General features: G+C 39.4%; 1 protein-coding gene across 2 annotated transcripts; it reads right to left on the bottom strand.

The window, feature by feature from the left end:
• Positions 1-7,928: 7,928 nt before the first annotated feature.
• Positions 7,929-15,883, bottom strand: LOC115520459 (cytochrome b-c1 complex subunit 6, mitochondrial). Of its 2 annotated transcripts, XM_030324822.1 has the most exons (5): positions 15,736-15,755; positions 12,122-12,148; positions 11,486-11,633; positions 11,216-11,377; positions 7,929-8,144 (listed from the first exon to the last, which is right to left on the bottom strand). In XM_030324822.1, the coding sequence occupies exons 3-5, from the start codon at positions 11,546-11,548 to the stop codon at positions 8,112-8,114; spliced, it is 258 nt and encodes an 85-aa protein (XP_030180682.1). In that variant the 5' UTR covers positions 11,549-11,633; positions 12,122-12,148; positions 15,736-15,755; the 3' UTR covers positions 7,929-8,111. The 2 variants fall into 2 exon arrangements, with proteins under 2 accessions (XP_030180682.1, XP_030180681.1); XM_030324821.1 differs by lacking the exon at positions 11,486-11,633 and having other exon boundaries at positions 15,736-15,883.
• Positions 15,884-16,005: the final 122 nt, after the last annotated feature.

Raw genomic sequence — 16,005 nt, 5'->3', positions numbered from 1 at the left:
CACAGCTTACACTCTCCCAAAACTAAATGAATATTAAAAAAAAAAAAGTTGATAGTGTGGAATCTGAAACCATATCTATAACTTTTCATACTCTGTTACATTGAGATCCATTGATCTATCTTGTAGTTAAAATGACTCTTTTGCCTAAGCTTGATTTGTCACATCATACAGTGGTTATTTGGAAATTGTCAGGGTCACTGAGTTATGCAGAGCTTACAAATGCTTTCACATTCATTATACAACATCAAAAATCATATTTGTTAATATCTACTGATCTCATCGAAAACTTTATATGTTAGGAAAACTTTTAAGCTCACAATAATGGGTACCAGTTTTTTTCAAAATCCTAATTTTATTTAGTTATTTAGTTATTTAGTTATAAATGTTTATTTATTTTTGAGATAGAGTGGGGAAGGGGCAGAGAGAGGGATGGAGAGGATCCAAAGCAGTCTGTGCACTATCAGCTGTCAGCAGAGCCTGATGCAGGGCTTGAATTCACAAACCATGAGATCATGACCTCGACCGAAGTCCGATGCTTAACCAACTGAGCCACCCAGACACCCCTTTATTTATGTATGTATGTATGTATGTATGTATGTATGTATGTAATCTCTACACCCAGTGTGGTTTGCAGACCCACAACCCTGAGATCAAGAGTCACACGTTCCACCGACTGAGCCAGCCAGGTGCCTCTCAAAATGCTAATTTTGCTTGAAGGCAAAATTTTTTTTTAAATGTTTTTTTGGGGCACCTGGGTGGCTCAGTCGGTTAAGATTCCAACTTCAGCTCAGGTCATGATCTCACAGTTTGTGAGTTCAAGCCCCGCATCAGGCTCTGTGCTGTCAGCTTGGAGCCTGGAGCCCACTTCAGATTCTGTGTCTATCTCTCTGCCCCTTCCCTGCTCGTTCTGTCTCTCTCTTTGTTCTTTTTAATGTTTCTTTTTTATTTTTGAGAGAGAGTGTGAGTGGGGGAGTGGCAGAGAGAGAGAGGGACAGAGGATCTGAAGCACGTTCCCTGCTGACATCAGATCCCGATGCAGGGCCCGAACTCGTGAAGCACAAGATCATAACCTGAGCTGAGTCAGATAGTTAACTGACTGATCCACCCCGGGTGTCCCTAAAATTAGCTCAATTTTTATCTTTGGCGACTGGTACTATCAATTGTTTGAATTGACAGTGACAGGCTTACTTTGTTCATTTTTTAAGAAAATGCTAGTTACTAAAATACAATTGATTTTTGTCTGTTGATCTTACATCCTGAGACCTTGCTAAATTAAATTATGTTTCGGTAACTTTTTGGAACTATTTTCACTTTTTCTGTGCACAAGGTCATGTTTTTTATAAAGACATTTTTACTGCTTTCCAATCTGTATGCCTTTTTTTTTTCCTTTGCCTTATTTTACTGTTTATGACTTAACAGCACACCGTTGAATACAGGTGGTAGTAGTAGATTGCCTTGTTCCCATTCTTGGGGGAAATCACTCAGTATTTCATCGTTATATATGATGTTATATAGGTTTTTTTAAAAAAACAGATGTCCTTTACTAGACTGAGAAATTTCCCTTTCTTAGTTTGCTGAGATTTTTTTTTAAAAAATTATGAATGGTTGTTGATTTTCTTCAAATGCTTTTCCTGTATCTATTGAGATGATCATATGATTTTTCTGCTGTATTGTTAATATGATGAGTTATATTGCCTGATTATCAAATGATGAACCAACTTTGCATTCCTGTAAAAAAACATACTAGTTCATGATGTATCATTATTCTTTTTATATATTGTTATATTCTTACATCTGTGTCCACAGAGAATATTGGCCTGAAATTTTCTCTTTCTGTAATATCTTTGCTTGATTTTGATATCCAGGTAATTCTGGATTCATAAAATGAATTTGGAAAGCATCCTTTACTCCTTTTTTTTTTTCCCTTCACTCCTATTTTCTGAAAGAATTTTTATAGGATTGGTATTATTTCTTCCTTAAATTATGGATAGAATTCACCAGTGAAGCCACGTAGAGTTGGGTGTTTGGGTGGCTTTGTTTTTGGTTTTTTTTGTTGTTGTTGTTTGTTTTTTTGGGGGGGAGGGTGTACAGGGTAAGGTGGAAAGGAAGGTTTTTAATTGTGAATTCAGTTTCTTTCATTGACATAGGGCAGTTATATTCAACCAGAGATGATATCCCTTCCCCAGGGAACATTTGGTAACATCTGGAGTTATTTGGGGTTATTATAACTAGATGATGCTTCTGGCATCTAGTGGGCAGAAGCCAGGGATACTGCTGAAAACCTTATCCCCCACGCAAAGAATTATCTAGTCCAAAATGTAAGTACTACTAAAATTTGAGAAACCCTGATATAGGGCTATTTGAATTTTCCAGTAGCAGTTTTAACAATTTGAGTTTTTTAAAGAATTTGTTTCACATAGGTTGCCAGTTTTCTTCACATAAAGTTGTTCAGAATATCCCCTTATTACCCTTTTAGTGTTTGTAGCAAGGGGCATCGAACTATAGCCACAAACCAAACTCAGCCTCAGCCAATATTTCAAATACTGTTTTATTTTTACACAGCCACCTTTCATTTACTGTGGCTCTAATAGAGATGAATGGTTGCTCAAGAGATCATATGTCCCACAAATCCAAAAATATTTACTGTCTGAATGTTTACAGAAAAAGGCTGCTGACCCGGTTTGTAGGATCTATAGTAATGTCCCCTCTCTCATCACTGATACTGGTAATTTGTATCTTCTCTCTTGGGTACTTTTGTCAGCCTAACTACAGGTTTATTTTGTTGAATTTTACAAAGAACCAGGTTTTGGTTTTATGGGTTTTCTCCTTTCTTTTCTCTCTTTTTTTTTAAAGTTTATTTCTTTATTTTTGAGAGAGAGAGAGAGAGAGCAGGGGAGGGGCAGAGAGAAAGGGAGACAGAATCCCAGTAGGCTCTGTATTGTCAGTGCAGAGCCTATTTCAGGCTTTGAACTCACAAATGTGAGATCATGACCTGAGCCATAATCAAGAGTTGGATGCTTAACCGACTGAGGCACCCAGGCACCCCTCCTTTCTTTTCTATTTCATAGATTTCTACTCTTTATAATTTCTTTCTACTTAATGTGTTCTTTTCATTGTAAGCTATCTTTAAAAAAAATTTTTTTTAATGTTTATTTTTGAGAAAGAGAAAGCGGGGTGGGGGTGGAGGGGAGCAGAGACAGAGGATCCAAAGCAGGTTCAGTGCTGACAGCAGGAAGCCCGATACGGGGCTTGAACTCACAAACTGTGAGATCATGACCTAAGCTAAGTTGGACACTTAATCGACTCAGCCACCCAGGCACCCCTGTAAGCTATCTTTTAAATAAATTTTTTAAATGAGATAGAATATCTATTCTATTTAATATTTATTTACCATTTCTGGGACTGTTTGTTTCTTTGTGTAGATCAAAGTTTCCATTTAGTATTTTATTTTTCCTGAACTATCTTTAATATTTCTTGTAGAATCCAAGTCTGCTGACAATGAATTCTGTTTTGTTTTTTTTTATTTTTTATTTTTTTTTAACGTTTATTTATTTTTGAGACAGAGAGAGACAGAGCATGAACGGGGGAGGGGCAGAGAGAGAGGGAGACACAGAATCAGAAGCAGGCTCCAGGCTCTGAGCCATCATCCCAGAGCCCGACGCGGGGCTCGAACCCACGGACCGCGAGATCATGACCTGAGCCGAAGTCGGACGCCCAACCGACTGAGCCACCCAGGCGCCCCTGTTTTGTTTGTTTAAAACATCCTTATTTAGTTTTCATTTAAGGATATTTTCACTTGATACAGAATTTAAGGATAAACATCTCTTTCTTTCAACACTTTATTTTTTAGAGAGAGAGAACATGTGAGTGGGGGAGCAGGGAGAGGGGCAGAGGAAGAAAGAATATCAAGCAGGCTCCACAGTCAGTGCAAAGCCCGATGTGGGGCTCAATCCCACAACCCTGGGGTCATGACCTGAGCTGAAATCAAGAGTCAGGTGCTCAACCAACTGAGCCACCAGGCGCCCCTTTCAAAGCTTTAAAGATGATTTTTCTTAGGAGAAGTGGGTAGTAATTCTTACCATTGTGCCTCTGTATGTAATGCATGTTTTCTTTTTGAGATTTTCACTTTATCACTGGTTTTCAGCAATTTGAGAATAAGTGACTTGGTGTGATTTCCTTTCTGTTTATACTGATTAGAGTCTGTTGAGCTTCTGGGAACTATGAATTTATAATTTTCATTAAATTTGTAAAATTTCAACCATTATTGTTTCCATTTTTTTTCTGTTCCAAAACATCTACTTAAGTTTTTTCATTTATAACATTCCTTCAAATAAAATAATATGGTATTCCCCACCACCCCCCAAAAATTGTTTTTCTCTCTTCCTTCCCATCTCTCACTTTCTCTCTCTTCTGACCATGTGATATTGTCTCAGTTTACTTTTTCCTTGTTCATTTATTTTTAGTGTTTTTTTTTTCCTCTTGTGCTTCAGTTTTTATAGTTTCAGTTGCTGGGTCTTCAAGAGCATACCAGTACACACTTTTTTTTCTTCACTGTATAATCTTGTGTCAGTGTTGTCCAGTGAAGTTTAAATTTCAGATATTACACTTATAAGCTCCAGAAATTCTATTTGATTTATTTTATATGTTGCACTTCTCTCATTATGTTCATTTCCCTTCAATTCTTGGGCATATTTGTAATAGCTCTTTCAAAGTCCTTGTCTACTATTTTCTCATCTTATCATCATGTGTCTGTTTTTATTGACTATCTTTCTCCTGGTCACATTTGCCTGTTTTTGTGCACATCTAGCAATTTTTTATTGAATGCTTGGTATTGCAAAATTTACATTGTTGAATGCTAGATTTTGTTGTCTTCTTTTAAAATGTCTTGGACTTTGTTCCAGCAGGCAGTCAGGTTTTTTGTGAATCAGTCTAATCCTTTCAAGGCTCCTTTTTAAGATGTGGTATAGCCTATCTTCAGTATCCTCTTTCTAGGGCTAGCTTTAGCCCTACTGCTGAAGCGTCCACTTCCAGAGTCAATGCTCCAGGTGTTCAACAAGTTTAATAGGAATTCCCCACATTAGCTCGCCAAAACTCAAACAACTCCCAGCCCTCTGTTAACTCTGGGAATTAGTCAATTTATAGGTACCCAGTAGTTCTTTGCCTGGCTACACAGAGTGTTGCCCTATTCAATTGCAGCTTAATATTCAGCAACAGACTCAAGAATCCTCTAGGCAGAATTCTGGAGCTTTTTCTCTGGGTAATTCCTCCTCTCTATGATAAAACTAATAACACATTACTAACCATTCACTGAAATCTGAGTGATGAGTTTAGAAATGTTCCCTGTAAAACTTCAGCTTTCCTATATGTTTGAGATTTTAATGAGCTGTTTGAAAATAATCAGATTACGTACAACAAATACAATCCCAGTATTTTTAAAGGTATTTTGTGAGATTATACATCACCATGAAATGGGTTCTAAGTCAGAAATGGCTGGGAAATGCTGGCCATCCCTGTAGCTAGGACAACAGGTTGAAAGAGCTTCTAGGTTCAAGTGGCCCTTTGCCCCATTTTTGCAAACATAATCCTTCAGATTCTCAGAAGCTCCACTGCCATATTTTCATCTATGAAGCTTTCTGCAGCCTTGCTGGCTATACTATCAATTACTTCTGAAGCACAAGGTACTCATTTTTGCCATGGTTCACTTTCTATCCATATATAACTACCTGCATATTGTCTTTTTCATTTGCAACCAGAGGTTGCAAACTAGTGAGCCAAAGCCAGCCCATAGATGTGTGTTATTTGGCCTAATGCTTTTAAAAAGTTAGTTGTCCACATTTAAAAATTGGGAGATGGGGACAGGAAAAAATAAAAAATTGGGAGAGCTAACATAAAGCTTGGATTTCTGGCTCCTTACCAAGTGGTCTGGCAACACTGGCTGTGTATTCCCACATAGCAACAGCTTATGCAGTTGGAGCAGTTTTCCAACATCTACAGCGCCAGCTTCCCTCAGCACTCAGGTGGTTCAATTTGCAATGCTTAGACCTCTGCTGTCTAATATGGTAACCACTAGACACACGTGGCAATTTGAACATAAATTAATTCAAATTTAATTGCAATTAAATAAATTTAGAGGCACCTGGGTGGCTCAGTTGGTTGGGCATCCGACTTTGGTTCAGGTCTGATTTCACCGTTTGGGGGTTCAAGCCCCATGTTGGGCTCTGTGCTGACAGCTCAGAGCCTGGAGCCTGCTTCAGATTCTGTGTCTCCCTCTCTCTCTCAAAAATACTAAAAAGAAATTTTTTTTAAAAAATAGTAAATTTAAAACCTCAATACCTCAACCACATTTCAAGTGTTCAGTAGCCATCTATGGCTAGTGGCTACCATATTGGACAATACAGAATAGATACCAGTTGCCCCAATAATGTCCTTAATAACAAAAGGATCCAGTTTGAAATCACATGTTGCACTCAATTGTCTTGTCTCTTTAGTTTCCTTTTATCTGGAGCAGTTCTTCAGTTTTTCCTTGACTTTTACCATCTTGATACAAATGAGGATTACTTTGTACGATGTCTAGTTTTATAGAATGTCCCTCAGTTTTATTTATCTGGTTAGATTCAGCTTATCTATTTTTTGCAGGAATCAGTGATGCTGTGTTCTTCTCATTGCTGCCTACACCATGTGTCTCCTTAGTGGGGATACCAGCTTTGATTTAAGCTACAGTTTGTACATTCTCCTTTTGTAATATGTATCACCTTCCTTTTTTTAGGTTTATTTATTCATTTTGAAAGGGAGAAAGCACACATGCAGGTGGGGGAAGGGCAGAAAGAGAGAGAGAATCCCTGGCAGGCTGTTTGGCTCATGACCTAAGCCAAAGTCAGACACCTAACTATCTGAGCCACCCAGGTGCCCCCCTCACCTAACCTTTAATTGATTCACTTATTTTTATTAGCTTGGATTCCTGTATTATTTTATTCAATTGAGTTACAATCCAGTACTATCATTATATATTTTGATGCTCAAATTATTCCGGATTTGGCTAGTTGCTTTTGTGTACTTGACACATCCCTATCGTTCTTTGAGCATTTCCTTCTCTCTGGAACAAACAAATGTCTTGTATTTTCCCAGCTCTGGAATCACCCATTCCTCCAAGGAACCCTGGTTCCTTTTATTGGAGAATAAAGCCCTCTTTGTGGGCTGAGCTAAAGAAATATATATCCCCTACATGTTTATACACTGGCATCTGTATTTACTTACATTGAAATCTGTATTTATTTCGATCATAAATACCTCAACACTGCTCAAATCCTTCTGGTTTCTTCCTATTTGTAACTCATTCTCTCCTAGCACTTATTACCTTCAATATACTAACTTACTAGATGTCTTCTACTCATATGTATGTAACCAATTTCCCATTGCCAGCACTGCCTACCCAGGTGCCCTTTTTTCATCCTTCTTGGAATCCACTACCTTTCCCCTCACAAACTTATTATCTCCTCACTCCTTTTTAAAATATGTATGTATGTTATTTCTTAAGTAGGCTCCATGCTCAGCGTGGAGCCCAATGCAGGGCTTGAACTCATGACCCTGAAATCAAGACCCAAGCTGAGATCAAGAGTCAGATGCTTAACTGATTAAGCCACCCAGGGGCCCCCTAAATATGTGTATTTTTAAAAAGCAACCTTGTTGAATACTGAGACCAAAAACTGTCAAAAGACGCTTGTAAGAGAATTTCACATGGACTCAGCATTCGATGAAATTGAGCCATCCCTGTTCATGTTAACTGTGATAATGGCATCAAGGTAAATTTTGTATCATTAAGAGATGCATACTTGCTAGGCGACGGGTACACGGGAGTTGATTATTGTTCTACCTAGTTTTATGTTTGAAATTTTCAAATTAAATTTAAAAAAAGGACAAGAGGCAGCAGGTCTGCAGATCACTGGCCTTTATTAAGAGGAATCACTGCTAATTACATAGAAGCTACCTGCCTAGCTAAAATCCATGAGGTTCACATGAACTTACAGTTACACAAATAAACAAATGGCATGGTCAAAACCATAAGAAAGTATCCTGATGACCAGGTCATGAAGGCTGGGGTGAAGTCTGCACATTTATTTCAAGCTGTTAAAGAGTTTGTGGGCCACCTACATGGGGGAAAGAAAAGGATATCATCAAACGGCAGCTTTAATATCCTGGCTTACAAGGTCCTTCATGACCTGGAACAATACTGCTTCTTGTCTCTCCACAGCGTTCCATACACCCACACCCCTCTTGAGCCCTAGTGAACTCCCTAGTTACTTGAATACTATCTCCCTTCTACCTGGAACTCTTTCCCACTGTTTTCATCCTTTATTTTTCCTTTAGAACTTAAGTTTACATGTAATTTCTTGTAAGCCTTCTCTAAACAAACTCCTATCCCCACACAAATGTGTCTCTCCTCTGTCTTCCCCACAGAAACTTATATGTCCCATATCACAGAGTTTATTAACTCAACAAATGTTTATATATAATATCTACTATATGCCAGGTACCCTTCTAGATGCTGAGTAAGCTACAATGGTAAACCAGGTAATACCTCTGTCTCTTAAGGAACTTACACAATGACAGAATTATAAAATACATATAAGATTAACTTCTGATAGTGAGGAATGCTCTGAGGAAAATAAAAAGGCAGGGAGGGCTAGCAGCTTTAAACAGGAGGATCAGTGAAGGCCATCCTGAAAAGGCTACACCCAAGAGAGTTTACTACTCTACTTGTCTTCTATGCTGGCTCAATTTGGTGAAGGAAAGGACCATGCCTATTTCATCCCCAGATCTCAACCCAGTGCTTGGCTCATAAAAGTATTTAAATAATATACAATTTACCATTTTAACTATTTTTTTTTAAAGTAAGCTCTAGGACAAACATGGAGCTTGAAATCACAACCCCGAGACCAAGAGTTGCACACTCCACTAAATGAGCCAGCCAAGCACCCCCATTTTAATGATTTTTAACTCTACATTTCTGTGGCATTAAGTAATTTACTGTCTAGCAATTATCAATCTCCAATTTTTTTCAATTTCCCAAACTGAAACTATGTACCTATTAAGGAATTCCCCATTTCCCCTGACAATCATCATTCTACTTTCTGTCTATGAATTTGACTACTCTAGGTACCTAGTAAGTGGAATGACCTATTTGTCTTTTTGTGATAGGTTTATTTTACTTAGCATGTCTTCAAGGTTCATATATGTTGTAGCATGTCAGAGTTTCTTTCCTTTTTAGGACTGAACAATATTTCATTGTATGCATATACCACAATGGACATTTGGGCTGCATCCATCTTTTAGCTACTATGAGTGCTGTGAACATGCATGTACTAATCTGTTTAAGTCCTTGAACAGTCTCAATTCTTTAGGGTATACAACCAGAAGTGGAACTGCTAGATCATATGGTAGAATTTACATTTTTGAGTAAAGTACATGATTTCTTTTTACTGCCAAATAATATCCCATTATACAGATATATTACATTTTATTTATCCATATATCAGTTGATATATGTTGTTTCTCCTTTCTGCCTATTATGAATAACGCTTCTGTGAGTATTTGTGTACAACCTTTTATATAGACATGTTTTCATTTCTCTTGAGTATATAGGTAGGAGTGGAATTACTGGGTCATATTAACTCTAACTTTTTGAAGAACTGCCAGACCATTTATCTATAGGGCTATACCAATCTATATCCCCATTACTAGTGTATGAGGTTTCCAATTTCTCCACATTTCACCAACACCAATCTATTTCTTTCATGATATGGAGAATTACAGACACATATTTTGTATATAAATTTTGCTTCTTTCCACTAAAATTATGTTGAAAAAGAAATGCCTCTATTCATATTTTATATGTAAATGTATCTATGATGCCATTTTTATTTAAAAATCTGATAGTATATACAAGAAAACATGGTTATCTCTAGCCAGTATGATTTCAGTTAGATTTTTCTATGTTCATAAAATACCTTCCTTGATTATCACAATGTGTTTAATGGGGGTACTTGTGTACATTTGTGTATTCCCAGTGTATATTACAGAATTAAAACACAAATATTGAATTGTTGAAGCATAAAATTGGTTGAATGGAGATCATTAACTTTTTCACGGGAGCAAATGTCATTTATTTTCTCCTTTTTACTTTTTGACCCCCTTCACCCATTTCTCCCTATCTTTTTGATTATAGCCATCCTAGTAGGTATGAACTGGTATCTCATTATGGTTTTGATCTGTATTTCTCTGAGGGGTAAAGGTATTAAGCACCTTTTCATATGCTTATTAACCAATCAGTTTTAATGTAACCAATCATATCCAACTTTTGCCTACTCTAATTTATTTACAATACCTTACTCTTACATGTAAAAGAGTCACATACAAATTTTAAAAATTTAAAAAAAAAGGAAGGGGCACCTGGATGGCTCAGTCTGTTGAGTGCCTGACTCTTGATTTTGGCTCATGATCTCCTGCCTGGGATTCTGTCTCTCTCTGCCCCCTCCCCTCCCCCCACCATTCTCTCTCTCAGAATAAATAAACTTAAAAATAAACAAATAAAAAGAAAGAAAACTTTTTGGACCAACTGCTATGTATAAGACATGCTGAAGGATATAAATTATTATTAAAAAAAATTTTTTTTAATGTTTATTTTTGAGAGAGACTGCATGCATGCGCACACATACACCCATGCATGCACACACGCACTGAGTGGAAGAGGGGCAGAGAGAGGAGACAGAGGATCTGAAGCGGGCTCTGTGCCAACAGCAGAGAGCCCGATACAGGGCTCAAACTCACGAACCATGAGATCATGACATGAGCCAAAGCTGACGCTTAAGTGATTGAGCTACCCAGGCGCCCCAAGGATATCAATTATTTTAAAATAGCCTGTTACTTAAAGATACAAAATCCAGCTTTCTTACTGGATTCCCAATCCAAGTTGGGACATCATTTCTCTTCTTTAAGCCTTAGTTTCTTATCTGCAAAATGGGGATAACGACCCCTTATCTCCAGTGAAAACAGAATTAGATAAGACTATTTATGTAAAGTGCTCAGAACTGGACCTGACATATATTGGGCCAATAAGTAAATGCTTATTGACAGAACTGTCCTAGGATGGAAAGGCTGTCAGCACCAAGTCTGCCTGGCCACTATAAGTTTCCCCCTTCCTGACTTTAGGCTGACTTACACAATGGTCCCTTGCATGCAGGAAGTCAAAGAGCTCCTCTGTGCAATCCTCCTCTGTCTTTGACCTGGAGGATACGCGCTCATCACAGAGCTCTAGCCGCTCCCGAGCCTTTACACATTTCTCCAGCTGCTCGCATTGCTCTCTCACCGTTGTTAGAGGATCCTGAAGGAGAAACACAGAGAAGAACCAAAATGGGGTTATAGGAGGAGACCCACAACCATCTGCTTTGATTAATACAACCACCAAACCAAGGTGCTGCCTCTGAATTACCGTGCAGAAGGCCAGCTGGCAGAGCCACACTGCCGCCAGAAATGGCAGAATGGGGTCTCCCATTCAATTCTGATGCTAAGTAGTAGGGGAAAGTTTCACATTCCTGCCTTCCAAGGTTGCCAGTATGCACTGAAAGCCTCAGTCCTATCTGAAAAACAAGGTGGTAAAGGAAACCTAGCCAAACTTGAAGTAGATCTAAAGGAGGCCTTACTTGTTAACATAGCATTTTGGGATATGTAATGTCTGTGAATTTGAATTCTCCTCATCTGACAGCCAGGCCTATGCAACCCCAGCTGTCCAGCTAGAAAGGCAATGTTAACATGGAGAAGGACTATACAAGAAGAGTTCCTTCCAGAATTCTTTATTAAACCACAAATAGCAGATAATTGAGTACTAGGTCCTCAAGATGCTGCTCTGCTCCCTGACGCCATGACTAAAGCCCCAAACCCAGAAAAGACTATTTCCCAGGCCCACACCACCCCCCAAACACTCCACAGCACAGGAAGGATTAAAGGCCTTTTCCACTTCCATCTTTTCCAAGGTGTCAAGTAAAGACGCCTTAAAATGCCCTTAAGAGTTTCACGAAGCTCAAACTTTCTTTTACTGAGATAGTTCCAAACCTGAGACGGCTCTTACCACTAATTCCTCCTCCTCCTCTTCCTCCTAAAAAAGGAAAACAAAATTAATGTCAGCAGCAATTTAGGAAATACATATTCCCAATCACACTGATTGTTGTAATTACGGAGGATAAGCATTGTATTAATTGTGTTTTTTAAAATTTTCTGTATTTTATGATGCTTTGACATTGTAGGGCATTGCTACGTTACTAATCCAGGAGAGAAAGCCCCTCCCAGGGCTGGCTAATTTCTAGGCAGCAACTTGCTTTACGGACACATCTTTCATATGTAAACCAACCAATCCAAAACCCTTATCACCAACTACCTCCTTTATCTAACTCTCCTACACTAAACCTGTTATTGTCCCTGCCCTAATCTCCTTAGAGTCAAGTACCAAACAACTGGAGACCACCTCTATAGCCCAGAACCCAAGGAAATTATTCAAACTATCTAATCCTAACCTTGCCAGAGCTTGACTATCTTGCCTCACCCATTCTTTCCCTCAGAAACAAAAAGTCTGGTTTCCCTTGCTCTCTCCGCTGGTCCAGGCACTTTCCCATGTGGCCCTGGGTGGTGTGGCCTTCCCCCCTTCTCTTGGAACCCATACAAACTCTTCTTTCAAGAACAGTTGTCTCCATGCCTGTAACCTTACCATACCTAATTAAAACAAACCCTGAGTACACTGCAACAAGGACACACTATCTCACTTTAATTAGCAACAACCTAAAGTGTGCAGGACACTCTAAAGCCTCTAAAGTACTTATCTGTAATTTGATTAATCACAACAGCCCCTTAAAGGGCTCCCAGTTTAGAAATAACAAACACTAATTAGACATTTTTTTAAGTGAGCTCTACACCCAGTGGGGCTTAAACTCACCACCCCAAGATTTAAAAAAAAGTCGCATGCTCTACAGCCTGAGCCAGTCAGACACCCCTAATTAGACATTTTCTGATACAGATTCAAGCTGATGTTCACATGGAACCTATATAACTTAAAGTATTTTGTTTGGAATTCTGGTAGGTCCTACTAGCACCAAAAATAGCTTCATCCTTACATCCCAAATGAAATTAGGAGGAAAACATTTTTTGTAGACACTGAACTTGAACTGGGAATATGAAAATGGCCAAACCTAAACTCTTCTATAGCCAATGCTTTCCAGTTACTGCATTTGGCTTGCTGAACCCTCAGGACTCTAAGTAAACTATCAGTGTTAAGTGCATCAAAAGTCTAGAGTAGTCCATTCACAAACTTGGAACCACGCCCTAACCTATTTACTTCTGATTCAGGGACACAACCTCAAACTTACAAATAATGTAAACTTTTACAAATAATGTAAAAGATTCCCTGTGGGAGCATCAGCATAGGCTTAAATCTCAGGCATAGCAGAGTCTGAACTGCAGTATCTCAACCTGTCTAAATTAAGGTGTTTGCCGTAATTTACATTCACAGGAATGTGAATGCACATGTCCACATTTGGGGAAGGGAAAGAAAAGGTATATACGAAGATTAAAAAAAAAAAAAAAAAACCCACAACAAATTAGCTTAGCAATCCTTCATTAAGTTTTCAAAATTCCAACACAATTTGCTTCATTCTAATGAAAGCTGGGAAGGGTAAGGCAGCTTCAACCCAGGCTATTTATTCTCACAGTTAGCAAAGATCTCTCCTAAACATGAAGATGATTTTTATGATGTCAAATTCCAGTTTTTCATTAAGGTTTCTTAACCTTGCTCTTTAAAAAAAATTCATACTGAAAAAGTTTTTCCAGGGGCACCTGGGTGACTCAGTCGGTTGAACATCCCAACTCTTGGTTTCAGCTCAGGTCATGATCTCACTGTTTTTGGGCTTGAGCCTCACGACAGGCTCTGTGCTGACAGTGCAGAACCTGCTTGGGATTCTCTCTCTCCCTCTTTCTCTGCCCCTCCCCAGCTCACTCACTCATTCTCTCAAAAACAAAAACAAGGGGCACCTGGGTAGCTCAGTCGGTTAAGCGGCCAACTTCGGCTCAGGTCATGATCTCACAGTCCGTGAGTCCGAGCCCCGCATCGGGCTCTCTGCTAACAGCTCAGAACCTGGAGCCTGTTTCAGATTCTGTGTCTCCCTCTCTCTCTGACCCTCCCCCATTCATGCTCTGTCTCTCTCTGTCTCAAAAACAAATAAACGTTAAAAAAAAATTTTTTTTTTAAACAAACAAACAAAAAAAACAAACAAAAAATCCTCCCACCCACCAAATTGAAATTCTACCCTGCCCGAGTTAGAAACCTGAAATTTGTATCCCAGAAGCAAGACCTTTGTATCATTTCCCTATTAGCAATGCTACATTGATCATTTCGATGATTTTGTAGCAGAAGTATCACAGCATGTTTTGGAAAAACAAATCCAAATCCAAGTCTGAAAATGGGACTACTTCATATAAAATTTCCAGTCAATGACAAAAACCAAGGTCACACTAGATAAAAAGATTTATTGTCCAAAAGGTATAGATAGGTTCTTCATAAAAGACCTCAGTTTTCTTAATTAAAACAAAAAAACAAAAAAAAAAACCCAAAAAACAAAAAAACTGACTACTTTCTTTTTCTCATCTGCTGCTGTGGTGAGCTCTACTGAACTTTCTGCTATACTTCCTGCTGAACTTCCTGAGGCAAGCTCCATTTCTTTCTGGTCCTCTTTCTGAAAATAACACTAAGAAAAATCATGGGATCAACTAGTTTCCAACTACTCTGAACCCATAAACCCAGAACAGCTGCCCAGAAGTGACTAGAGAACAAAACAAAGGATAGGAAATATGACTGAAAACCAAAAGTTAGCTGGCTTCTCTAAAGCTGTATAGCGCTGTGGCTAAGTCTTGGCTCTGGAACCATGTGGCTTGGGTTCAATTCCTCGCTCCATGATTTCTTAGGTGTGGTCCTTAGAAAAGATATTTAACCTCTCTATGCTAGCTTCCTCACCTGTAAAATGACAACAGGAATAGTACCTAATACTTACCTCATAGGACTATGGGGTGGCTTAAAGGAATGAGTACATATAAAGAACTTGGAATGGAATAGTAAGCTGTCAATAAATTATTACTAGGTTGGAATTCTTCCTCTGGGAAAGAGCTCCCTCTTCCATCCTCACAGAATTATACTGCACACTCCTACGCCGTCCCCAAATATACCTCCCACTCCCACCCCCACCAAAGAAAAAGAAATCCCTTCCTCACAGAAACTAGCATAAGGCCAGATCTCCGGAACCTCAACAGAAGATGTAGCAGGATTCCTGACCTGAGCGGAGGGAAGCGCTAGGGTTGGTCTGCTTGCTCCCTGACCTTGTCAAACCAGGATCTCAGAACACCTGATTGACTAAAAACACAGATACTATTTTTACAAAAGTTTAGGCGACACAGCATTTTCGTTCTCGTTAAACCGTCACCGCTTTCACAAGACGGGGAAACCAAGGCCCAGAGAAAAGCTAGTCATCTACTAGCCCCAGATGAATCGACGAATTCTGGGGCTGGGTCGAGGGAACCAGTAAATCCCAACCGTGCAAACTCCAGGGGCGAATCCAAGGCCAACAGGGCCCCGCGTGTATTTTGGCGGGCTTGGTCTTGAGCCTCAGGGCAGTGACGAGGGCCGAGTCGGTCGCCTTGCCTTACCTCTTTGGGGTCTCCGGACCCAGTCAGCATCTTTCGCTCGTCCTCCAGCCCCATGTTCCGCTACGGTCCTGAATTCAACACCAGCAGCAACAGCGGCACCTATTCCACTCCAGGATCAAGAAGGACTTGTAAGGGTCACTCAGCGGATATCCGGCGATCTGGCCGGAAGTGCGGCAGACTCGTCGTAGTCGCGAACACACGCTCGGATTGGCATATACTACCGTCCACAGGCAGGGGACAGGGGGAGCTAGTATTCGTGCCTAAGGAGGA

Source organism: Lynx canadensis, chromosome C1 (assembly GCF_007474595.2).
Source record: "Lynx canadensis isolate LIC74 chromosome C1, mLynCan4.pri.v2, whole genome shotgun sequence".
NCBI lineage: Eukaryota > Metazoa > Chordata > Mammalia > Carnivora > Felidae > Lynx > Lynx canadensis.
Note: the sequence above shows the minus strand (reverse complement) of the source record. Positions and strands in the feature narration are given on the sequence as shown.